We start from the raw sequence: 25,598 nt of genomic DNA on the forward strand, positions 1-25,598 counted from the left end.
ATATCTTTGCACCATCATACTCCAGGCCATGGCTTTTCACATCCGGTGTCAAACTGATTTCACATGTCACAACTTTGAGGGGCTTTCATTTGGTGTGTACCTCTTATGTGCTCCAGGCAGATTGTCTGGAGTCTCCCTAGGTTCCTCTTCAGGGAAAGTGATAAGGTCTGGAGCCTTGATGTCAGCTGAGCTGCTGGCTGTGGGCTGGGCACTGTGGATGCTGTCTCCTGAGGCACTGGGCTTCATGTAGAACCTGAGAGGGAATATTTTTTTAGCAAGTTTGTATGTTACTCTCTCAGTTTTATTATTCATCCTAATATTACTTTAATATAGGTACACAGGAGAAGTGACAACATTTATTTCTGAGACAACAGATTCTTACCCGGTCGTAGTTCGCAAGTCGTGAAACTCGACGTGCAATAAGGGAAGAAAGGCTGTGTGACAGAAGGGACAGTTGGTGTTCAGGTTGGAGTCATCAGCTGTCCAGCCTGCCATTATCTCCTCGTCGTACACCAGAGCTTCACAAGAGCGGCACTGGGAGCAGCTGGACATCAGCACCTGTCAGCAAGGAAATGTGTCCAACCGGTTAGTTACGGCCATGTACGTACTGGAGTAGAAAACACAGCAGTGCAGTTTACTGACCTCCAGTGCACAGTTCTGGTAAATGCTTGAGGAGGAAGCGTGATGGGAGGAGCCTTGCTCAGAGTCTGGACCCCTGCCTGCTCGTCCAGGAGTTGGATCTGCGCAAAGAGACAAAAACAAACTTTAAAAAACTAATTTCACAGGCCAGCGAACATCATCGGGCCCTTTTCTTCCTCTCCCCTCATATACGTGCACTACAGAATGAGTGCTTACGTGTCTGGTGGGTCCCTCGGCCCGTGTCACTGCTGCCACTGCTGCTGCCCAGGCTTGTGCAGCTCTGGTTGAGACCGTTGGCCACCAACCCCGGGATGACTCCTCTCTCGGGGCTATCATCTCCGTCATGTGCAGCCAGCATGTGCTCATCCAGATGGGACGGGAAGCCGCCGCCACCCTGAGCTTGTTCGTCCTGCGGAGGAAAGTTAGACGGGATTAAGAGGATTGCTCGAAATCATCAGCGGTGCTGACAAAATTCTGGGGAGAAAAAAAAATGATAATAAGCAGCTAATAAAAAGGAAAAAGCATCCTTTAACAACACTCACCTCGTCATCCGAGTAGGAGTAAGCTGAAGCAACTACCCCCCACACTTTGCTGGCCACATTTGCCGCCTGTTTCATGCTCGACCGAAGCACGTCTATCTTAGGTCCGGACAAGAGGTTGTCCATCTTGATGCCTGAAATGGAGTTGATGACCGAGCCCAACGACCCTCCCTGGGAGGACTTGACCAGCGCCGTCAGCGAGGACGATCTAGGACCCGGGCTACCCGTTGCGCTGCCGGGGGTCTTCGTCTTTGCTGCGAAAGTCTTGGAGCGAGTAACAGTGTTGGGGCTGCGCTTGGGTGTATCGCCTGGGGAGCCAGTTGGAGTTTTGACAGGAGGCACGGGGAGGCTAGACCTGCGCTCCAGAGACTGTTTGGACTGTGGGGGGTCAGTGGAGTCTCCCTGGGCCTGCTGGAGCTCCATGCTGGAGGACTTCACGCTCAGAGGGCTTCTCAGGCTCATGTACATTTCGATCTCCTCGGCCAGGTTGCGGGACACCACAGCGGGGACGGAGCGCGGCGGCTCCTGGCTGCTGACAGAGGCCGACTCGTCGCTCTCGGTCACCAGGAGGGAAAGTGGGTCGGCACCCACCTCCACGTCCGCTCTCTCCAGGGTAGGCCCTCGCAACCCCGGGTCTTCCTCGCTTGTTTCAGTGTGTTTCCTCTCTCGTGTCACCACTTTTAACTCAGTCCCGTCTGCCTCTTCATCCTCTCCCTTCTCTTCTTCTGCTGCCGCTCCTGCTGCAGCTCCGTCTTCCTCTGGCAGCTTCACTAATGTCAAGCCCTGATCGTCTTCAGGCTCTTCCTCCAGGTCTTTAAAAAGTGCTTTGGACACACTATTAGGGGGTGGACTTTGGCCTGTACAGAGCGCTGCAGCCAGGATTCGGGCATCGGCACCCATCTGACTGGCCATGTGGTCCACGCCTTTCTCTAGGAGCATCCCGGCACGGGTTTCAGCGCTGAAGCTACAGCTGTGCTCACCAAAGGACTTCTTCCGCTGCTGTTGAGTCTGGTTAGCCACACCCCCCGATGGCAGCGAGGCGTCGTCTTCTGGGAGAGACACGTTATCAGTCTTGCTGTGTCTCCTGAACAGCTTCCCTGTACCTGCAGAAAGCATACAGATACAGTGAGGGTTGTCACTGTATCAAAACAATCTATCTAAAATTGCCATCCAAATTTCTGACTGCGATCTAAAACCATTAAAAAAAAAATGAATTTCTTAATCAAACTGAAAGACCTCCTCTTTTCTCCTCACCTGTTTCCCTGCCAGCATCAAAGCTCCCCGTGGACAGCTTCACAATACTGGGGACAGATGAGGGGACATCAACAGGACTGGGGGGCTCTGCTACTACTACAGCACTGTCCACTGAGCCAGCAACGTCACCTCCTGGTTATCAACGTGGTCAATACAACAATATCAAATGCACAAGGAGAAAATGGGGTTTCTATTGCACACACATTTAAATGCAGAAGCACTAGAATGAGAGGAGCTTTTCTTACCGTTATGCTGCGCTCTGGAATCGTTTCTCTCCTCGGTGGACAGGACAGCTGAATGTGAAGGCTCCGCCAGCACCTGGTGTAACTCATCCTTGGAGCCGTAGCCTTGGTCCGACTGCCGTCCTGCGGAGCAAACAAATCACACAAACTGTGCTGTAACTGCTGTGGCCACTGGTGTCGCAGCCACTACAGTTCTCTGGCAATGGTTAACTTTAGTGGATCAGTACCTGTGCTACAGTGGTTGTCTGCTGTGTCTTCCATGCCGTGGCTGTGGACAAACAGGTTGTGTTCCTCGCCGTTGACCTCACTTGAGCTGTCAGCACTTCCATGACTCAAACGGTCAGCGTCGGTGACTGCTGACCCAACTATTGATGCTGCTAAAGACAGAAAGAAGAAAAAAAAATGGGTGAGAAACAAGGAAACAGAAACAGTGTTTCCAATGATTCAGCCCTATCATAAAGTATACTCCATTCTCACCTGTGGTGGGTTCCTTCTTGGAAGGTGTTCGGTCCAGAGTGTTCTTGAACTGGACCACTCCACGAAGCACATTACGTAGCTTGGTCCACATAAAGAGGCCACTGCGGTTTCTGCTCGGCCATGGGCTCTCTAAGACGGCCTGCAGAGGGAGCACACATAAGGATGAGGACATGCGTAAGTAGACAGAAAATCTTGCTGATGTGGCTTATTGAAGTGCTTAAATTTGCTTTGAGCTACAATAAAGATATATTTTAGCAACGTAAAGTGCTGTATGTGACCTTGTTGTAGTATCCATATGTGATGGCGTTCGGATGCACTCCAGCTTTCTTCATCTCAACCAGGACTCGCACGGCCATGACAGGAAGACCATACACACCGCAGAGCTGCATCACCACTCTGTAACACACCTGATAACCAAAGATAAAAACATGAAAAAAAAAGCCACAAATAATAATACAAGTATTTCATCCAAGAGACAAAGACGTTTAAACATGAAGAATTATGAAAAACTTTAGTAATACATTAGTTAAATCGGACTGTACCTCATCCAGCACCTCCACCTCAGTGGTCCTCATCTTCAGGAGGACGTTGTACGCCTGCTGCATGGCACGGCTTTTAGACTTGGAGAGTCGCACGGCTGCTGGCAGGCAGATGAACCACAGGCTGTAGCAGTGACTGAACAGACAGCGGGCCCACAGCGGAGGGTTGGAGTGGAAACGCTTAGCCATCTTGTATGCCAGCTTGATCTCCTGTTGGACATTTAAAGTATGAATGGTTTGAGAGTTGATGACGGCGGAGGATAAAAGCATGAGACTGTGCGAGCAGGTGCACACCTGTTTCGTCCTCTTAGCCAGTAGCGCAGGGCTGCTGGACAGACTGGCCCCCGCTGCTCTGCTGCTGAGCGCTGGGCAGATCTCCCTCGGACGGTCGAACAGCTCCATGTGCAGCCTGGGGAAGCTTTTATAACTGGAGGATGAGAAGTAGGATTAGTGCAAGGTCATGCGCCTTAAGACTTTTTCTGCTTTGGTATCAATATTTTTATGTCCAATAAAGCTTCACTATACTGCAGGTATAAGACTTACGTGTATCTGGGGGCAGGTTCAGTTCCATCGCCCACTGGAGGTTCGGGGGGCATAACAAAAACAGTGTGTTCGCTCTTCTGGGACTCGTCCAGCTCCAACAGTCTCGTGTCCTCAGATGACTCTCCTTCGACCTGCAGCAAGGATCGCATCCAGAGCCTTAGCGATACAGACGACTATGACTTCTACACAAAACACCCTCGGCAGGTCATTTCCTGTCTGATGGCAGGAAGTAAACAACTACAGGCACAACACAATCTGTTATGCTTCTCCAGCTAGGCAGTGAAAGACGTTTTTGATCGTAGGTTAGGATTCAAGGGTAGAAGAAAAGGAGGAAATGGCCGTGCCCCTTGGTGAGAACATTTATCACAGAAAGAAAAAGGTTAATCTGATTACCTTTTAATGTTAGCCACAAACACAGAAACAGCAAGGCGTGAGGAAATCTGATTACAGTGTAAGCCCAGTATTACCTTGGTGCCCTTGTCGGTGATTTTATCAGAGGGAAAAAGCTGCAAGAAGAGGAAAGAGAGCAAAGGCACCAGAATGAATCGGAGGAAATTTTGGCTTCCTTACACTCCCAGTGGACAAATGTTATTTTGCCAATAAAACATAAAACAAAAGGGCCGTTCAACCTCTGGTGGAAGAGGAAAAACAAAAACACCATAAAACCAGTGTACGGCGTGTACATATCTGAGACCGGCATGACGCCGGTTAGGTAATCACCTTCTCGACACAGTCGTCAAAAAAGGCCAGGCCAGTGTCCTTGTCACTGACAAAGGTGCACTCCTCAATGAAGCGGATGAATATCTGGGTCTTGGTGAGCTGGGAGTAGAACTTCTGGTGGGTTCGGTCTCTGCTTTTGAGAAACCCTGCAGGAAGCCAAGGACAGATCATGTTGTCACTTCTTAAGTTCAACAGAAATCTGAAATCACATTTCATTCTTGTATTCACTTCAACATGTATTTATTTTTTCATCCCTCTTCAAAAATGTATGTGTAGCTGTTAAGACAACCGTATTAAAATATGCTGTGTTACAAGCCCTTTCCTTCACTCCATCTGTATCGATCTCTGACAGTGAAGGTGAATGGAAGTGAGACCCAATTTCCCAGAAACAGACATCAGTGAAGTCTTTTTACAGCCAAGGAGAAAGCTGATTGATTTGTAAAAACACTCAAGTTGAGTGATAAGTTAAGATGCTCCTCGAAATGGAAATGCCAATAACACTCAACATGAGGTGATGCTATCGAGATTAAGGCCGGTAAATTATGCATCGGTTACAAAGCCAGGAAGCTATCAACGCATCCAGGTTTCTATAGTACTAGGCTCCGCAAAAACAAAACCATGAGCTACATATTGATTTCAACGGTTTTACACATCATCCACATTATATTTCACACCTTCATTTTCCTCTAGTTCCACATAGTTGAAAAGCGAGCCGTCAATCACTTGCTCACCTTGCAGGTCGTAGAGGGAGTCTGCAGCCGTGGCCTTTTCGGAGGGCGCCTGGGTGATGGGTTTGAGGTAGTAGCGGTAGCCCCTCAGGATGGAGGCCATGAAGCGAAGGAAGGCCTCCTGGATTTCCATCTCCAGGGCAGTCTTCTTCTTGTGCCAGGTGAAGTCCGCCTCGTCCACTGCTGAGTTTTCCTGCGGTGTTTGACGTACTGAAACTATAAACACACAACAAATTACAAGCTCAATTTAAACAATTGAAGTCAATTCTGATAGTGTTTTTTTAAAAGGAAGCGCCTGGCAAGGCAGTACATTGAAAATGATGCACATTATTAAACCAAGTACTATTATGATTTACATATACAACTATGGATACAAGTATGGAACCCCAAAACTGAAGGTTAAAGGAAATGTATAAAGCTTTATATCAGATCTCTAAAATAGAAAGACTGACTTCTACAAATGTGCTTTTATTTTCCTTTTACTTTTTATTTACTAGTAACTCATCTTACTTGTACTGATGATGCTCCTATGTTTTATTGTTTGATGTTGTAAGTTATTGCATTGTAACATTCTAAGCTGTCCTTTTACCTTTATTTTATTCGTGAAGCACTTAGTAAGCTATATAACTTTTTTTCCATTCAATTTGAATTATTTCCCTAACAACATAATTGATTGTATTCAGTTGTATTTTTGACTTGTCTGAACCTTTATTTACATTTTGGGGCTCCATGTATAACTACAGGGGGTGGACAGAATAACATGGGCATACAAGATGAAATATAATGCAATAGAAAAGGTATTTTCTGAAGATTCAGCTCTACGGCCATTTTAGACTTTATCGTTTGTGGTTGTGCTCGTATTTAACTCGATTATATATGAAGTTGTTCTTGATATTTTGTCCATTCCCTGTAAATGTGTCTTTTGAAGCTTTTTGCTACAAGAGGAGGGGAGATGCTGTTTGTACCAGTGGCCAGCTGGTGGTGCAAGTTGCTCAGTGTGTTCATGAGACTCTTGCCGGGCTTCTTTGGCAGGTTCTTCCAGTTGCTGTGTCTCTTTTCATCAGAACTGTAACACACAATGGCAGTTAGCTGGGAGTAACAGGATAACTGCACAACAGCAATGTGCACTGTGCTCTTGGTTCAACAAATGTGTTGCTGCAATATTTGAGATCGTTGAACTTTATGAGAGCAGTAAATATACAGTAAAAACGCTGGCGGCGACATGGGTTTAGTATCAAAGCACAGCATACAGGTAGATAGTGTTGGTGTCCAGATCCACACAGACAACATCTGGCGGGGGGTCGTAAAGGTCGAAGTAGCGGGAGTCCACGCCCACTATAAATGGACAGGGAGCGTTGAGGACGCCTGCTAGGGAGAGCGGGCACAGGGGGATGTAGGGACACTGCCACTGGAAGGGGAAGATCATCTGAGGAGGAAGAAGAGAGAGAAGCACAATTACTACAACCGGGCTGACAATAATTAAGAGCTTTGCATTAGAAGCTCTGGAGGTTGACACATTACAACACTTCAAATGCATTTGGGGACTTTTAAAAAGATTTGGACATCCTGTGTTTTCAAAGAGACATGGCTGGCAAAGTTCAGTTGTGTTCAACAATCAAGTTCAAATGTCAACTACGTGGAGGAGCGGCACCATTTTTGGAATATTAAGTATGATGTAATTGTTGATGTTGAGGAGTGATAGGTATAACTGTAACGGTAGATAGGGCATCTAAATGCAATTTAAATCTTAGAAAAATATCTCATCTCTTATTCACTTTGATGACTCTCAAAAAGTTTCAACGTAATAGTTATAATGATTTCTGACTGTAAATGCCCTGTATCATATCTATTGTGCATCCATGTCATGACTGTCACAGTTGAAATAGAGGCATCACTATGACTCAAGGGATCATGAACAAAGGGGATTGTTTACTATTCAGACGCGTAATTGTCTGAATAGTAAACAATCCCCTTTGTTCATGATCACTAGAGTTCACTTCAGTGAGGGAATCGTGATTTCTGATAAACTGTCAGAGGAAATGTAAGAAATGTAGATGATCTATAAGGTGTTTCTCAAAAACATGTTCCTTCTTCTGTGTATAGCTTTTCATGATTTTGTATTCCTATCACACTAAGTTGGGCCTTGGCCACTATTTTTAAATGACTAAAGTGTATTTTGACAATGTTATCAACTTCATTCTCAGGGAAACACATCTGTACTGACAGTACATTTCTAATGTAATCAGTAGAAGTGAAGGTCTGGCTGTTCAAAAGGAAGAGAAAGGGTGATAATAATAATAATAATAACAATAATAATGGGTGTAATGTGATTTTGACTTGCTGTTTTAATATCTCTATCTTAACAACATCAAAAAGCAGCAGATGCTGCTGAAACTCTTGCGTGGTGGATCATACTCACAGCCACCACAGCCTCGGCCACTCCGGTGAGCACGGCGGGCCGCAGTGAGTGCAGCAGGATCTTGCTCTCCAGCAGGATAAAGTGCAGCAGCGTGGCGCAGTTCTCCGAGCCCAGATTCATCAGCAGAGTGCCGTAGTCCGCCCCGCTGACAGGGAGGGAGAGCACAGGTGAGATGAGTGAGTTTGTGCAGAGGGTGGAAAAAACAGAACGCCAGGGAGAGGAGACGTAAGGGATGAAGGGAGTGTGAGAAAAGAGGTCCTAACTGAGTTTGTAACTAGAGACAGATATTCGATAAGTAGGAAGAAAACAAGGCAATTCAAAAAAAATACTAAGCAATGGTAGATAATGAAGATCCCAAAAGAGAAACAAATAGGTTGAGTGCTTTCTTAAACTTTCAACAGTTTTAATTGTTAGTATTTTTTTAAATCACCTTACACACATCTTAACATATAACGCAAACCAACAAAGCTGCAAGTCATACTTGCTTTGTGATGCTCATAATGAAAATCCTCTGTTGTGGCTCTGTGCAACTGATTCAATTTGACAGCCATCTCTAAGGATGTCCAGCAGTTTCTAATGTTGTTAAGACAATTTGGCCGCTAACTTTCATTCGATCAGTGTTTCCAAGAGTCTACTTGATCCACTGTTTCTCTTTGCCAATGCAGTTTACATATGCCGTCATCTTGCTTGGGACTTCTTCAGAACCTATGATGACTATTTAGAAGGCTTTTTTTTTTTTTAAATTGTGAGCAGTGGGTTACATTAAGTTGAAAATAATTTAGCAATAATTCTTAGTTTTAACAAAGGCCTGAAGATGGCCAGTTCTGTGTTGAGTTTTGCTTCCATTTCAGCTTGAAATAGAAACTAAATTGTCAATGTATAAAGAATAAATTGAAAGTGTATGTTTGAAACAAGGACTTCATCAAAGGAACTGAACATAATATTTATTGTAATATGAAGGTGTTTAGCATTGTACCTGAGTGGTAAAGGTGTACACACAGGCTGGGAGAGGATCAAGGTGTCATACGCTGAGAGCTGAGAGGAAAAAAATACATAATGTTCATGTAAGGAATTATAAAAACTGAATTGTACGCATGGTAAAGTATATATTTGACTGACAACATTATCGCAATTATAGAAAAATGTAAAGAGATAAAAAAAATATGTCACCTGGACCAATATTCTTGGCCTCTGAGGGGAAGGAAATGACACATTGTGCATGAAGTGAGAGATGTGCCTGTTGAGAGAAATACACAAAATGAGGTCTTCAAACATTATGCAGCAACCGCATTTAATCAAAAGGTGAGCTGTGTATGGTGCTCAGCATTAATGTCCCCAACAACTGATATAAAAATGTCAATAGTTGCGAGCAGATTTTTTACTTTTCAATAGGCAGCGGGTGAGGGCCGGAGACGGAGAGATTGTAGAGGAACATCAGGAACTTGCGGAAGGACTCAAAGAAGGGCCAGCGGGAGAGCAGGCAGATGCATTTATTGCTGTTTACGGGCCGGTTGGGGATCACCTTCTTCTCCACCGTGGTGAGCAGGCCCAGCTGGATCTTCTGCTTCTCGCTCAACTGATCCACCGGATGTGGCTCGTAGAACTGGATGGCTGATCCATACACCTGGAACCAGAGATACGGACAAATTCCTGAAGTAACTTTGTGGCATTTTGGCTTCCTGGCCAGTTTAACGTCGACAGAAATCTGTTTAACAATCTTTCAAAAGGCTTTTCAACTGTAGCTGATTACAGCTTGCTTTTGGTTGCTGCATCTCACCTTTTCACCAGAGGAGATGGTTAAAACAAACGTGGAGAAGACGGGCACAGGGTCAGGCGTGTTTGGTGCCCAACACTCGATCTTGGCGCCCATCGGCAAACAAAACAGAGGGACAGATTCTGACAGAGGAAAAGACTCATAGTCCTCTTCTGGGTAACGAAAGATGAGACCTGGAGAACAAAGGGAAAAACAAATAATTATGGCTTCATTTCTATGCAAGGGTTAACCAAAAGAGGCTCTAAGAAAAGGGAGATCAGTGTTTTTCAGGTCTGATGTAAAGCGCTAAGTACGATACTCGGGTTTCCTTTTCAGGAAGTAACGTAGTCACGTGTGTAAATTGTTGTTTGGTGAGATGTCGTTCCAACGAGACACACATTCTTCTGTGAACATGCGCATACACAAACAAGTCTGCAGACGAACAAATACTGGGCGTGGCAGGAAGTGCCGCTGCCTGAGATGAATACACAGCCGCCTCACAGGAAAAAGGCCGGACAAAAAGATAAAGGCAGCATATGTGTGTCGGCAATGGGTGTGTGAGCATGAACACTGATTATACGCGTGTTACACAGCGAGCTGTTCCAAAGGCCAATCTGTTAAGGAAGCATTCAGTCAGTGGAAATGTCACACAACAATTTACAAATGCCAGCTGCAATAAGCAACGACTATCTCGTGCAAGATCACAGATACACTGAAGGTGCCGTTCGCTTGAGCTTTGAGACAAAGACGTGACAGAGGCTGAGGAGCGCTGCTTTTATCATATCAATATATCACAACATTTAACAGAAAGACGAGATATTATTATGGCAAAACATCTTTGGCACCAATTGTTACCATAAAGGGAGTGTATTTCCACCAGGAAATAGATACATATGTTAGAAAAACAATTCTTTTCATTACTTTACTCTATACTCTATTATCTAAAGTGCAATAACAATAAAATGAACTTCTAACGTAGTAAACCATCAGAGACTTTTACTCACCAGCTTTGTAACTGATGGAATTGGATGCAGATACGGATTTCTTGTAACACAGGAACACATTGGAGCCCCACTGAAAGGTTAAAAACACAAATGTGACAAATCTCTTCTCTAAAAACTGACGGTGAAGTGCTACAGCTTAAGGATCTAAATCGGACTCACCATGCCACCGTTGAGGTTCTTGTCCACTTTGCAAAAGGTGTGTGGCGGGATCTCCCCTTTGCTCGTGACAATGACGCAGATGTCCGTCACCGCGAGGGAGTTCTGAGGCTGGACGGGCGGCGCTCGGCGTAAGGTGATGAAGATGCGCTGCGAGGTGGCGGAGCTGTTGTTGACGTTGGCGCAGCGGCCGTACGGTGTGGCCTGGATGACCTCGCAGCCCTGGATCAGACGCTCCTTGCCCTCGTACAGCACACTGATAAAACACAACAATTATAATAAATGGTGCGAAAATGAAAATGGCAGACAGCAGAGCAGTGCAATGACTCATGCCCACACATATTACAAAGCTATCAGAGACAATTAAGAGGCTCAGAGGGAGTTTTTTTCCCGTCAGGCACGGCTTTCATTTCTTAAACAACCTTTTTGCAATTAGGCACATAATTTACACGTAACAGTGCAAAACACGAGGACATTTGTGTCCCAACAACAAATCAAGAGTTTGAAACAGACGGCAAGACAGAAAGAAGATCGGAATTTCAGTGTGTTGCACAAGAAAAACCTACAACCAACACAATACATAATGGATGGTTTCTGCTGGTGTGGTTTTCCCAAATGGTGACGGTGTCAGCAGTTTGAAGCAGACTTACAGAGAATCCTCTACAGCAGAATTACCAAGAAAAATAACCGTCTAGTTTTTGTTTCCATCAGCCATGATTTCTGACAGTATGCAGGTTATGCATGTTCCAAAAAAATATTTAATTAATTCTAATCAATGTAAAAATCGGACAAAAAAAATGTGCAATGCTTAGATTTAGCAAAAAAGTGCGTTCTTGAGAGACAATAAGCAGGAGGCTGAGGCGTGGTTGTTCTGTGGCGAGGATGATCTGGTCCTCCTGTTTCACAGCGAGGATCGGTGCGCGGTCAGAGCCGCTGACTTTCTTCTTAGAGCGGTGGTTTCCCTTTGAGGCCTCGGTGAGAAGCCCGTCTTCAAAGGGTGACGTGATTCAAACCTATTTACCAACTGACTCATGAACGTTGTCCTTGCTGTCTGGGATTTCAATATCAAGATTCTCATTTCCAGCTTTGAGCAAAACCAGCACTTTGAATGCAAGAATATGGATTGCTGCCCAAATGTTTTGTGCATCACCAGTTGCAGCTAAAAGTTGCAGTCAGGAAAGCAATCAGTTTCCCACTGTGTTGGATTTTATATTTTTGCATGACTGCAGGGCTTCTATGGCAGCATGCTCCATGCGCTCCCATTCCATCTGGACAATGCCACGTGGGAGGCCAAAAGCTGCGATCGCTGCCCTCTTTAAAACTAAGACCCCCCCCCCCCCCAAACTCATTTCTTTAATCTTGTGCAGGCTACAGGGCAGCCATCGCAGATATAATAGTCCTGCAACACTCCACTTATTCTGAAAAGAATGCAGGACAAACCCAGAGAGGCCAGGAGGACAGTTGCCAGCACATTCTCATTTAGGCAACAAAAAAAAAAACCCCGGTGTCCTAATGGGCACAGCGAGTCGTGACGCTTTGGAGCCCCGGGCTCTGCTCTGCTGGCTTCACTGGCAGAAGGAAGGATGAATGATTTACAGGATGCTCGTTTTCCAGTTATTCTTTCGGCGGATGACGACCAGCGGGTGAGGATAGGAATCACATGAAGGAAGGACCAACATGGCCAAATATATTTACTGAGCTTCTGTGTTGTGGTTCAACCAAAACAGAACCGTTAGGAAGTGAACCACAACCACAATGCGTTTGATTATGGTCTCTTTTCGCAGAAACACAGAAAAAGAGACCTGTGAGATCTGTTATTCAGTCTCATTAAACTGCATGATTGATCTGGTGCTTCAGCCGAGGAGGAAAGCAAAACTATAAAGCGTGCTTCTACTTCATCCGCACCATATGTCTGTTGGCATGCTCATCAGGATTGCGCAACCTCTTAAAAGGAAACATGACTTGACATATGATCTTCCGTCTCTGCTCAGTGCACCGACGGCTGCAGGGTGTCGTGAGGGGGTTACGTAGTTCTGTAGTTTAAATGCCAAGTTTAGCAGAAGGGAAACGCATCGTCGACACACAATATCAACCAAATGAATCACAGAACAACGTGGATTACGCTCAATGCGTCGCAGTCTTTACACAGCGACACCAGCTTTAATGAGAGCCTGACTTTTGCCGGGGATTCTTTCAGAGAGCGAGCAGAGACTGACTGGAATCTCCAGTTTATTAGCAGGAGACACAAAAAGTCTAAGGTGTGTGGAGAGCTGAAATGACCTCAGGCTGTTGCATCATTGTTCTCATTAAAGCGTGCCTAACAGATACAAAGCACTCGTGATGAAATGTGGCTGACGTTCTTTGGCTCCTCCGTGAATAAGTAAAGAGCAGTTGTAGCTTCAGGCCTACCGGATTGGATTCAGTGAAACATGACGGAGTTCCCTTTTCTAACGTGAAAGAAGGAAGCAATTGTATGAATGGAAAGGAGCCAAGAGGAGTGGCTGAGGAGGGGAAGAGCTCCGTGATGCAACGGCGCCGAGTGAATGGAGCAGTCAACACACCTACTTTCTTCATCCCGAGTAAACGCTTCTTCATCGAAGTTTAGTCAAACATGACAAACACTGGGGGACACAATTATTAGAAACATTTTCCATGATGAAATTATTATAATATATCACTATAAGCCTGACAAAAGGTAGGAGTAGTGACTGAACCCTTTATACAGGCAGACATTAGCTGAGTTTGGTTTGTACTGACGTTACAAACCAAACTCTCCTTCGCATCCCTTGAAGTCAACAAGCGCCAAACGGTTCTCGAGAACTGGATACAGCGTTGGAGGCGGGGCCCCGTTCATTCTTATGTTCTTTGGTGGCGCATAGAACCAAAAAAAAGGCAGGCGTTTTCTTTAACCCCGCCTCCCAACTGCTCATTCCTCCCTGGCTCACATGAGGAAAATAACTCCGCATTCAGCTTTAAGTGAACTTTTGGGACATAATGATTTAAATAAGAGCTATTTAAATCATTGTACAGGGAAGTTGATTTCTTTGATTTACCCCCAATATAAAGCCGCGATTCCACCAATGAGTTCCTGGAAATTTTAGTTCGGTACTACGTTCCTTCAGCTCATTTGTTTCTCTGCGTTTTTCCATTACAGTCGTAATACCTGCGAAGACTAGGCAAATCTGCTGGCATATAAAATGCATCGTGACATGGGACATGGGCCGCACTGAATGTAATGAACGGGCACTGACTGCACTAGTAATGCTGAATCCAGTGTTATGTAACCAACAGACCATACTGTAACTTTAATCTACAAACTTCTTCTGTCCAAATGAATGATTCATACCAAGCTGTTATCAAAAACTGACTATAAACCGCTCGTTGATTAGTTTTACTCACCCGATGTCAATGAGAGGGGACTTGCCCCGCCCCCTCTTGTAGCACAGAAACAGCTCGGGGCTCTTCAGACTGCCGTGATTGAGGTTGGCCGGCTGGCCGCTGTAGGTGCTGTCGATGCAGGTGAAGCCCTCGGGGACCGTTTCTCCCGCCGACCGGTTGATGACGGCCAAGTCGGTGATGGGCGCTTTGGGCCCGCTGGACTTGGTCTCCGACAGGTCCTGCTCCAGAGGGGTGGATTTGTCCGTCAGCCCGGCCACTACAAAGTAGTCGGTCACGCGGTGACCCTTGTCCTCGATCATGGCTGGGACTCCTGGGAGGAAGAAAATAGAGAGGTGTGAGATTCATTTAGAAGGACATTCATACACCGGGGGCCTGCAGTCATGAAAGCTGATGTTGAAACATCTCTTACATCTCGCCACGGGACAGCAGGATGGATTACACACAGAATGTTAAGTAATACTGTGGCAAAGGCAAGGAAAGGATCCTTTACCACCGCTGCACCGCAACGAAGCAAACAAACCGGGGGAAACACAAGGAGTAAAGAAGGGGACTGGATTTGTTTGACGTTCACGAACGCTCTTGTCATTGTATATCAACGCGCCGCTCCGGTTATGTCGAGAGAGTTAAAGCTCCGCTGGCTACAGAGAGCCATGGGAGAGCAGCCGGACCCGGTGGAATGCTAAGAAATGCCACCGTCGGCATTAATCAAGCAGACACCAAAAGTCTATAAAACACTTGAAATGTGTCTTTTGTCATTTTCTAATGAATGTTTGCAAGTAATTTCAAATAGTTGATGACTCAGTTTCCATTTAGCGTTTCACAAGAAATTAAAGGGCACTTTTATCAACTTACTGTGCCAATGAAAAGCACTTCACTTATCAAGCCTGGTCAAAAAAAGAACAACCGAGAGCAACCAGTTGTTTAAGGAGAATAACAAACTTAAAGCTGACACGTCAAACGCCTTCTTCAAAAGGGCTGCTTTGGGGCCAACACAGGAAGTTCTATTTTTCCAGTGGTGAGTCAGCTGTGGCGGGAGGGGGAAGAAGAAGCCTCTTTGTGCGGCAACATCGAGCACAGACAGCTCTGGATTTCATGACGCAGATTGATAGTGTCAACTGTAGTTTTTCTATTTGGGACTTTTCCACCAGTCAATACGATTACACAGCACAGGCATCTCGAAAGGCAACAAAGTTGTCGTGCAAAGAGAGAAACTAAAAGAGTGCACGTGACGCCGTTCTTCAAGCAGTGTAGCTGGAGACAGGAGTCGTTGCTAGCGACTACCGGCTGCCACGCAGTGCAGGACATCCGCTGGCTGACGCTGTGGAAGGACTGGAGGGAGGCAGACCGACCTGGAAATTGTTCAGCCACAGCACGACAGCAAACAGCCGACACACGTTACACACACTTTCCACACAAAAAGTAAAATCTTTCTCTAGACTGCGAGCCTGCTTTTTTAGATTTCCATCAACTGCACAGCACTGTGGTCTTGGGACAACAATGGCGTGTGTGTGTGTGTGTGTGTGTGTGTGTGTGTGTGTGTGTGTGTGTGAAAGAAACATGTTTTTAATTCTTAACCCGTATTTGAAAACCCTATCTGATTGAATGATGAATTAGCTTTTTAGTTAGAAACTCTGCATTTTGCCCATGTGAACATGCCGAAATTCATTTGTTTTAAGTGGACTGCCAGCCTCAGCCTCGCAGCCCAGGTGGCTTTGAAGAACTGCTGCTGGATATTTGCCCAGAATATGGCCCCATTTTTTTCCTCTCCTTTTGAAAACAATGTCGGGAAATCAAAAGAGCAGAGAGTGTAACCTTATGAACACAAGCCTCGAGCGGCAAAAAACAATATGGTTTCATGTCGTATCCAAAAGCAGAGACTGGACGACTTCCACAAAACAAACATGGCAATAAAAGTGCATCAAGGAAGATTGATTCGCAGGTAAGGAAGAGAAACATCAAAACGGGATCAGCATTGTGTTTGTTTGCTATTTTGGTATGCTCCTTCCAAAGTAGGACATTTACTCATTCTGAGGAATGTCACTGAAACTTATTTGTTCTTGTAAGTAAGAGTCGTAAAAGCCCAAATGATTCCAGATGGGGGCTTTTTTTACGCTAAACACAGAATAAAGTTTGTCCCACTCCAAGATCTTATTTTGTGACGATGCACAACGGCAATCTGGAGACATGGAAATGTTTTCAGACTTAATGCTCTGAAGAGATTCACTGCACCGTATGCATGGTTACGTCTCACCAGTCAAAACACTATTCAAAAGCAAAATGCTGTTTTCAGACTATTTGCTTTATGACAAACCACATTGTTAAATGTGTTCTCACCAAGGCTGGCCAGTAAATGTACTCTGATGGTCTACGTGTGTGTGTGTGTGTGTGTGTGTGTGTGTGTGTGTGTGTGGTGAATCAATGTCTGTTTATGGCTGAAACAAAACTCGCAAAACTGAACACACCTGTTTCACTCGAGTATAGAACGTTGAAGAAATCAATAAATGATTCACTGCACTCAATGCTTCGAGGTCTTTATGAGAGTTTTTTTTTTTTTTTTAAAAGGTGGTTGTTAAGTGCAGATGTCTATGCTTGGAACATAGTTCCACAATTACTACATTAGTGCAACTAGAGAAGCCCACAAACCACACCAAGAGCTGAAATCTGTGTGTAAGCATCTGGCATCGAATCAGAAGGGGGTTCCAGCGTCTAGTGCGGTGTCAGGCAGTGCGTTGCACCTGTTTTCTGACACCTGTCGTGCACCAATAACATCTTCTCAGAGGAATACTGTTGATTTCAGTCTCTGGTTGGACTGTTAACGTCACACACATGAGCGGACCCAGCAGCATAAAAGCTAAGAACTGTCTTTGCTTTGCCAGCAGGCAGTGAAACAAGAGGTTACCCAAAGTTGATATGACAAACTGGTGAGCAGATAAAAAACAACCCATGTCTGCTGAGTAATTTTAAACTTTGTCACAAACCTCGACAATGAATCTGCTCTGAAATGGTAATATTGGTATAAAAGCATCAAGGCTGCGAGTCACACAGCTTCCCAACAGCATGGGCAGAGATCACCACAAAGTGTCACAGCAGGGAACGAGGCAGAAAAAAAAAAAAGAGGAAAACAAACACTCTCCCGGGCAACCAGCCGATCTCTTTGGTCCTGAATGGGCTTTGAACGCTGCCGGTGAATCAAAATGCACCGAGGATATTAAACATCGTCACAAATTACCACCAGCAACACTGAAATGACTGATTGTTTCCCTGCAAGGCCAGTGTTAGCTGTGCACACAACTGTGGACACAGTCTAAAAGGCTGGAACACCTTTGTGCCGGTCCCCTCTGTCTCCACAACACACCCGACCACATCCATACAAATATCTCTTTGTGACAGCAGATAGATAAACAGTGGCGCTGCCATGGCACCCGAAACCCCAACAATGCCAGGCTGCGAGACCCTGAGCGGCAACTAGTGTTACTCTGAGGAAATCGATCTCCAAGTCTTTCAAGGGTACATTTAGCAGAGCCGACATTGTTCTCTGGAGCCTCAAAAAGGACGGCGAAGTCCGCTTCAGACCTAAAATGGCAGAGAGGGCTTGTTTTATTGTCTGTGGAGCAAATAAAACACGATAGTGGCCATAAACGGCGATGGTGTTGACAGTGGATTAGAATAAAAAGCTTTAAAAGCTATCGTAAACAGAAGGGAACATAACATTAAGGATTTTTTTCCCCCCGCCCTTCTTGGTTTTCACTTGTGACAGCATGTAGGGCGGGAAAAAAAACCATTCAGCAACCTCAAGGCTTACGCGGCGAGGCTTCTCGGGTCGAACGGTAGAACCGGCGCATTACATTTTTACAGTATTAAGTCCCGTGTTGAAACTCGAGCCTCTGCCTCCAAAAAGGTTGCGCTCTGCCCCTCCCTTCCCATGTGAAAACCTGTTCCTCTGTTAGTCCTGAGCCCCGGCGATCGAGTGTCACGCTCTTTGTCTGGGTTGCATTCGGGGAGCGAGGTCACTGCGACCCACAACAACAACAACAACACCACTATGAAGCTTAAGAGGACACGTACGCGGGGCCAGTTCCTCAAAAAAGCAGACTCCGACTGCCTTGTAGCTGTGAACTCTTAAATACACATCGACTCCAGTACACTTTCACTTTAAATGTTTACTGTACACATACTGTACTGTTTGTATATTAGCATTAGAATTAGCTCAAGCTAGGTTTGGCACATAATGAGCGGGACTATTTACTGGTTCTACTGGGTCTTCATTTCATTTTTACATCAATGTAATATAACTTGATATTCATTTCATGACATTAAAAAGGTGGACGATCCACAGTGACCATTTCTGGCTCAAACCTCGGCTATAACCCTTTGACCTGATTGACGCGCTTCGCTTCAAAATTCACAGCTCTTCCAATAACTCAAATAAAAAAAAAAAAAAAAAGGACATCGCGCACACACACACACACACACACACACACACACACACACACACACACACACACACACACACACACACACACACACACACACACACACTCTTGGAATCAGCGTGACTTCCTCTTTCTGGTGTTAAACAGTATTGCTGATGTCCATTGCGGAGAAATGTCCATAAATCCACTTTTCTTTCATAACAAAAATAAATAAATAAACATTATTCCAGAGCATGTTTACCAAAAACTGACATGCCAAATGACAGCATCTCTGAGTATCCTGACAACTTCCTCTGAAAATAACCGCTTGTGGAAATGACTAAGGGTCATAAGCCTCTGAGTAAAGAAGAGCGAAAGCCAAGCAAAAACAGCCATGCAGACCAGGTTCTAGCATTCGGGCCTTAGTGACGTGACGGGTCCACTACTCTGCTCTCATCTCGCCATGTTGAGAGCACCACAGATGCTCCAACGAGCTAACTAGCACAACACATTACTTGAATGTTGGTAATAGAAAACATTGTTTAAATATTTAAGACAAATAAATGAAGCCGAAGACATCAACTGCAATGCTCTCTCGTTAGCCATTTTTTTTTTACCAGTTGCGGGGAAACAGAAGTAGAAGTTTGTTATTTGTATCTGATCTTTGAAGCTGCTCTGTGATCAGCATGCAGGGGAGGGAGGCCTCTACGGTTTCTCCTGAGAGAAGGCAAAACAACTTTGGAAGGTGTGCTGGAATACAAGGAGATGCAATGAATCCCTGCCTCCAGTACAATAGCCCATTCTTATTGAAATCAGGAACTAGTAGTACAAGAGGAATATATTAACATTTCAGATTAGCGAGACCAAGCGAGAAAGTTCCACTCATCATCTGAGGTATTTTATTTTTTAAAGGGTTGTTGAGGATCAAAATTTAATCGGTGATCACTCTAGTTTTTTTTTAAATCCTGAGCGGATCGTTCCTCGAGGCCCCTGATTTCCCTGCACTGGAAAGTCTTGTTCTCTGACGGCGGCACTGGTCTCAACTTGCTTGCGACCAGTGCCAAAGGCTCACGCAGCCCGACAGCCCCAGAGGGCAGAGGAAAACTCCTCCGACCGCCATGAACAAAACTTGGGAGGTCCTGCTCTACAAACCTGGTGTGTGTTTACTTTTAGCACTTGTATGGCATTAATGGCGTTCACCTGGCCGGCCCCTTCACTTCCGAGGTACCAAATTCAAAAGACGGGACAGAGACACGAAGGGGACAGAGGCCGACGTAGAAACAAGAGATTTCTCTATTTAAGGACACAGAGTGGAACCCCCTTACTCCATCCCCCCATGGTCTGCCCCACAAATGATCTCATCCCTTTCCACACAAAAGAGCCTGGAGGCTAGTTCCCCCAGGGGTGAAAGAGCCTGTGTGTGTGTGTGTGTGTGTGTGTGTGTGTGTGTGTGTGTGTGCGCGCATGCATGCGTCTGAGTGTGTGTGTGTGTGTGTGTGAGTGTGTGTAATGCTGGACAACAGACAGTGCTGTGTCTGTCCCGGTTATTTCAGCAGGAGCCACGTCATGCAGATCCACTCACAGCTTGACTGAAACAGCAGCTGAGCATGACACACGCACAGTTGTCATGCACCGAACCTGGGGACACTGCAATTGAGACCAAAACGCAGTGTTTACAGAAGCGCGTGCAGAATGCAGTAATTATACTGGGCACCGCGCCGACCCCTCGGGTATAAATAGGACAGGCCGATCCTTCGCACCAACCCTCTCTATTGTGACAAGTGTGCGTGTGCATGTGTGCAACTCCTTAAGGCAAAAATATGCAAAAGGAAAAGCTCATTTTATCGAAGCTGTAACCGCTTTCAACACATAACCCGCTGACAGCTCATGCAGCACCGGCGTTCGCCTCAAGTGCCACTCTCTGTACCTCCGCGCTTTGGAGGGTCCGCAGAGCAAAGTGGTCCTCCCTGCCACCTGTCATCACAGCGGGGCCGTTAGCGGTGAAGGCCGGGGCCGTGTGCGAGGTGCCAATGAGGTGACGACACCTCCATTTACTGGAGTGGAGCGCGGGTTTGAGATGAGCTCAAACCCAAGCCAGTCGCGTTTGCTGTTTGATTGTGTTCGCGTGGTGCAAAGCGAGCTACAGTGTGTGTGTGTGCGTGCGTGCGTGCGTGTACCGTTGGCCACTAAACTAGTCTGTAAATACAAATGGAATGAGCCACATTCAGTTTTAAGTCTAAATGCTGACAGAAACGTGCTCTAGTGCACCTGATAAAAAGGCAGGAGATTTATTTAACTGTTCAATATTTGCTGTTCAGAGTGTGTGAGAGGTGGAGCATTCACAGCCTCTCTGTGTTTTTTTTGGAGGGCTTCAGATAAGCCTGTGTGATAGCCTGACTATCATGTCCATATGCTAACAACCTCTCTCTCTCTCTCTCTCTCTCTCTCTCTCTCTCTCTCTCTCTCTCTCTCTCTCTCTCTCTCTCTCTCTCTCTCTCTCTCTCTCTCTCTCTCTCTCTCTCTCTCTCCCCCCACAAAGCAAGAGGCCAATGGTGAACTCGGTTCCACAGAGGCAATAAGTAAAATCTAAATGTCATTTAGGGACTCATGATAGCCGTCGACACGCTTCTCAGAATAGGCATCCGACTGCCAAATCACACAGATAACAGATAAAGTTTGCTGTTTTTTTCATTTCACTTTCTTCCTTTGGGCTGTTCTGAGAATGTTACTGAATTACTGTCCTGATATTTTTAACTGTACCTTTACTAAACATGTTCACATTTAGGGATGATAAGGAATAACACACTACAGCTGCAAAAAAATATTTTTAAATCAATGAAAATATATATATATATATATATATATATATATATATATATATACATATATATATATATATATATATATATATATATATATATATATATATATATATATATATATATATTTTTTTTTTTTTTTTTTTTTAAATCAATGAATATATATTGAATTCATTATTTTTCGTATTGGTTAATCTATACAGACATTGCCAAGCCATAAAATGACCAACATTTTTCGTAAATATACAGCCAAAAAAGAAAGTAGTCAATTTGTATAGATTTTCTTCACAGCTCTGATCAGCTCATTTTTGTTTTTTCGTTCATTAATTAACTGAACAACTGTTTGAGCACGAGAACAGACATTCCACTGAAGCCCATCACAGAAGGCCCACGCTGTTCCCCTTTCAGTAATTCATCTCTATGCAACGGCACTGGATTGTGTTTATTGTTTAGTCAAGATAACATGAAAGCAGGCCGCAGCAACAAGTGACTAATAACTGAAACTGAAAATGTGCCTTTTCTTCCTTGTTCGGCGTGGGTCTGTAGTTACCAAAGACACAAACGCGTGATTCAAAACACAGGTGTGCTTCCAAGAGAAAGTGACACACTTGATCCAAAATATGACAAAACAACCAGGGCTGGTTAGACGACGGCAGCTCAGAGCAGCGAGGCTCAAGCGGAAACGTCACAAGACCGCCTCCCTCCTGGAGCGTGACAGCCCGGCGGACAGAGAGCATTCTTTCCACTCTAAGGAGAAAGGGCAAACTCACTGCCCTCTCTAACTAGCTGGGCCCAGAGCGGCTCGGACCCGGGCCTATGGAGAGGAGACCACTGGGACACTGGCTGGCCCATCACACCAAAGTACAAGGGTCAGAGGAAGGGAATAGGTTACCTGAGAGGAGGCTTTAACCGGCTTATGAGATCCTCCGTGTTGCTCTCTGGCTGGAGACGACTGTCTGGAGTTAATATGTCTTAAGACGTGCAAACAGGCGGCTTAAATGCACCGAGGTGTTTCAGGTAATGGACTCGGCAAGAGAAGAACTTGCATCGTCAGCAGTCTCGGTTTACAATTGGCAGTTATTTCTGGCTAATTAAGTAGAAACACCAATTCAAATGTTTGTTTTTAATAGCAATGGTGAGACAGAAGATCAGGGTGTCCTTGAGAGAGACGATGACTCCCTACCGGCTCTCTTTACGGAGGAAGACATCCTTTGCACTAGTAATAATAAATATACAGTTAATAACTACGAACTACAAAAAGACTACATTCCCTGTATGTGACCTTTCACAGATAGAACATTTGAAATAGTTGTAGAAGTTGAGGTGTTGGAACGCGGAGTTGAAATGTCAAAGTGCAGGTGATGAATTGACGAGGTGTCAGCTGAAGTGGGGGGTTCTCATCGAAATTCAGTTCAAGTGTATAAACTGAAAGACTATGTCAGTTGAAGTGTAAGCACTGAAAGCAGTTGAAGTGTATGAACAGTCGAAGTTGTGGGAATTGGAAGAGCTGAAAACCTGCGAGTAAAAGGGTATGAAGTGTCAGTCAACATAAATAAATAAAGTTGAAGTGTCAATGTAATATATTCGAGTGCTGAGTAAAGCTGAAGTGTCAGTTAAAGTGAAAGTGCTAAAAAAAGAAATTCAAGTCCTGACAGAAGTTGCAAAGTCAGCCAAAAGGAAGCGTAGGTGATAAATGTGCCTTAAAGAGTCTCCAAATAAGTGCATACACTGAAATATGATGTCAGTTGAAGTGTTGGCTAACGTGCAAGGGGCTGCATTATCGTTTGAGGAGCGGGACATAAAATAAGTTGAGATGTTAGTTGACTGACTTTACTGAAGACATCTGCGCTCACGTATCACAGCAGACATTTCAGAAACGGTCACATTTGTTGCTCTTAGGGAAAGTCCTCTCACTGAACCACTGGGTTTTCTCACACCCGTCAAAATCCCCAAAATGTGACTTTTGCCTAAACAACCACAGAGTCCTTCAACAGCGCTGCTGCTGCTGCTGCTGCTGCTGCTGCTCCCTTTGGCCAACCTACTTCCCTTCCCTTTTGTCACCTGACAGAGCCTTTGGACGCCCCAGCGGTGGTGACAAAGTTCAATGTACACAAAGCCACAGTGGAGCCGTGACCTACTTTCTACCTGCTGCCTGTAGCAGTTAGTCGGAGGCAACAGTCACTCCACTCCTCTTTTCCAGCCGCCTTCAGGGCCGAGCCAAGGTCAAGAAAGGCATTTTTCTCTGCTGCTGCTGTGTTTCCATGTCCGTCAACCAACCGCCCCAGTGCTGATGAACAATCCTGTGGTTATTCAGTTATGAAGCGGACATTCCTGCAGCCACATCAGGTAGCAAGAAATACATTTAAAACATGATCGAGTACAAGAGGAAGTGCCATTCTAGGCCCTGCTGGGACTTGTGCCTAGACTCTAGCAAGGGGAACATCACAGGCATGCCATGAATCACCAAAGCGGTGATGGTGGGGGGGGGCTGGAGCTGGGAGGACTGCTGCTGGCTGGCAAACAGTCAAATGCTGAGGCGTCGATATGCGAGCACCTCCACAACACACACAACAGCGGCATCTCACGCAACTCTGTGTCCTAGATTTAGGGTCACACAGATGCAGACATTGGCATATTCAGAGAGAACTCTGGGTAAAAAAAAAAGCAAGTCACGTGCCACTGTAGCTGGTGAGTAAACAGCTCCTTGTTTAGCAGACACCTGCAAGGTTAGACAGGCTCCAGGAGAGCAGAGTCTGATTATCTGGCGTCAAGTAGGGCCCCGGGAGGAGAGAGGAAGCGGAGGAGGAGGGGGGGTATTATATTCCCAACTGTTGCATCCGACCTATAATCGGGTCAACTTTCAAGCAAGAAGCACACATCACCATATATAACAAAAGAAATGTCCTCCTGTGATCAGCCCGTGCAGTGATACGTGGCTGCCTCTCTTTCCGCGGTTGGAGAACACACGATGAAAGGTGGAGAGGCAGATTACTACCAGGGAAATGTACGATATTTTCAACGGGGGAATTTATACTTATAAGCAGCTTAAATAGTTAAACTTCTACGTCTTATTCTCACGACAAACTCCGCAAAGTCTCCGCTCTCTCCACGTTCAAACATGTAAAAACACTTACCAGCTGTTTACGCTGCAGCGAGAGACAATGTTGACATGTAGGCAACTTGCTGTTTTTTTCACCCGCTTGGTATATTCCGTATTTCTATTTCTGCAAACAGGTTGAAACGGCACGGCGGGCGCAACAAAAATAAATAAAAAGGCACTTCGAGAATACTCCTTTGAAACTTTGATAGCCACTTCTTCGCCACACTTTCATCTGAAGTTGTCGGCGGAGGCGGGCGCCATATTTGAGACTGATAGTTTTGTTAGTGGGCTTTCTTCCTAAACGTCTCTCTCTCAGGCTGGACCCGCCCAGAGAGGAGGAGAGGCCACAGTACGGTCGCTGCTGCGACTGACAGAGGCTGGCCTCCGGGAGCGCTGTCAAGCTAGCCTACATAAAACCAGCCGTTTCCGGTGTGCCTTTTCAAAGTAAACATGTGGTTTGCAGTTTTTAGAATAAAGTCATTCATTTTGTTTAACACTTAATACGAACTGTTACTTATATAATTAATATTATTGGTAGTAGAGACACTTTACTTCATAAAGGAATTACATATTGTATTACATTATTTAGTTTGTTATAGTTTACATTTATATTCATACATTGCATAGTATTTCTACATGTATTATAACCTTGCTGCTTGTTCATATTTATTATATTAACTATTATACATACATAACTATATTCGTACTGATGTTACATGCCTACACCATACCTTGATAGACTCATAACGAGCAGCTATTCTGCCTACTTAAGGCACGCACAGCTATTTGCACTATGCACAGATCACATAGTGTATTTATAGTTTAAGTATTGCAGTGTATGCATCTTTCAATATA

General features: G+C 45.1%; 1 protein-coding gene across 2 annotated transcripts in view; it reads right to left on the reverse strand.

The window, feature by feature from the left end:
* The window catches only part of dennd4c (DENN/MADD domain containing 4C), a 28,918-nt gene extending 4,051 nt beyond the window's left edge, over positions 1–24,867 (reverse strand). Inside the window, exons 1-27 of one of the 2 annotated variants that reach the window (XM_068713481.1) lie at positions 24,778–24,867; positions 14,413–14,722; positions 11,017–11,269; positions 10,858–10,927; positions 9,878–10,047; positions 9,483–9,724; positions 9,271–9,337; positions 9,077–9,135; positions 8,101–8,245; positions 6,932–7,107; positions 6,647–6,747; positions 5,685–5,897; positions 4,954–5,099; positions 4,701–4,739; positions 4,234–4,364; positions 3,985–4,117; positions 3,694–3,900; positions 3,430–3,558; positions 3,152–3,290; positions 2,902–3,051; positions 2,678–2,797; positions 2,433–2,564; positions 1,182–2,281; positions 856–1,048; positions 643–740; positions 383–558; positions 101–253 (exon numbers count right to left, since the gene is read on the reverse strand). In XM_068713481.1, the coding sequence (XP_068569582.1) occupies positions 101–253; positions 383–558; positions 643–740; positions 856–1,048; positions 1,182–2,281; positions 2,433–2,564; positions 2,678–2,797; positions 2,902–3,051; positions 3,152–3,290; positions 3,430–3,558; positions 3,694–3,900; positions 3,985–4,117; positions 4,234–4,364; positions 4,701–4,739; positions 4,954–5,099; positions 5,685–5,897; positions 6,647–6,747; positions 6,932–7,107; positions 8,101–8,245; positions 9,077–9,135; positions 9,271–9,337; positions 9,483–9,724; positions 9,878–10,047; positions 10,858–10,927; positions 11,017–11,269; positions 14,413–14,711 (4,841 nt within the window). In that variant the 5' untranslated portion in view covers positions 14,712–14,722; positions 24,778–24,867. The remainder of the gene's footprint in view (positions 1–100; positions 254–382; positions 559–642; positions 741–855; positions 1,049–1,181; positions 2,282–2,432; positions 2,565–2,677; positions 2,798–2,901; positions 3,052–3,151; positions 3,291–3,429; positions 3,559–3,693; positions 3,901–3,984; positions 4,118–4,233; positions 4,365–4,700; positions 4,740–4,953; positions 5,100–5,684; positions 5,898–6,646; positions 6,748–6,931; positions 7,108–8,100; positions 8,246–9,076; positions 9,136–9,270; positions 9,338–9,482; positions 9,725–9,877; positions 10,048–10,857; positions 10,928–11,016; positions 11,270–14,412; positions 14,723–24,777) is intronic. The other variant, XM_068713482.1, reaches the window with a different exon arrangement.
* Positions 24,868–25,598: the final 731 nt, after the last annotated feature.

This window comes from Cebidichthys violaceus, unplaced genomic scaffold (genome assembly GCF_023349555.1).
Source record: "Cebidichthys violaceus isolate CVI_PGR_0920_01 unplaced genomic scaffold, fCebVio1.0.p SCAF_19, whole genome shotgun sequence".
NCBI lineage: Eukaryota > Metazoa > Chordata > Actinopteri > Perciformes > Stichaeidae > Cebidichthys > Cebidichthys violaceus.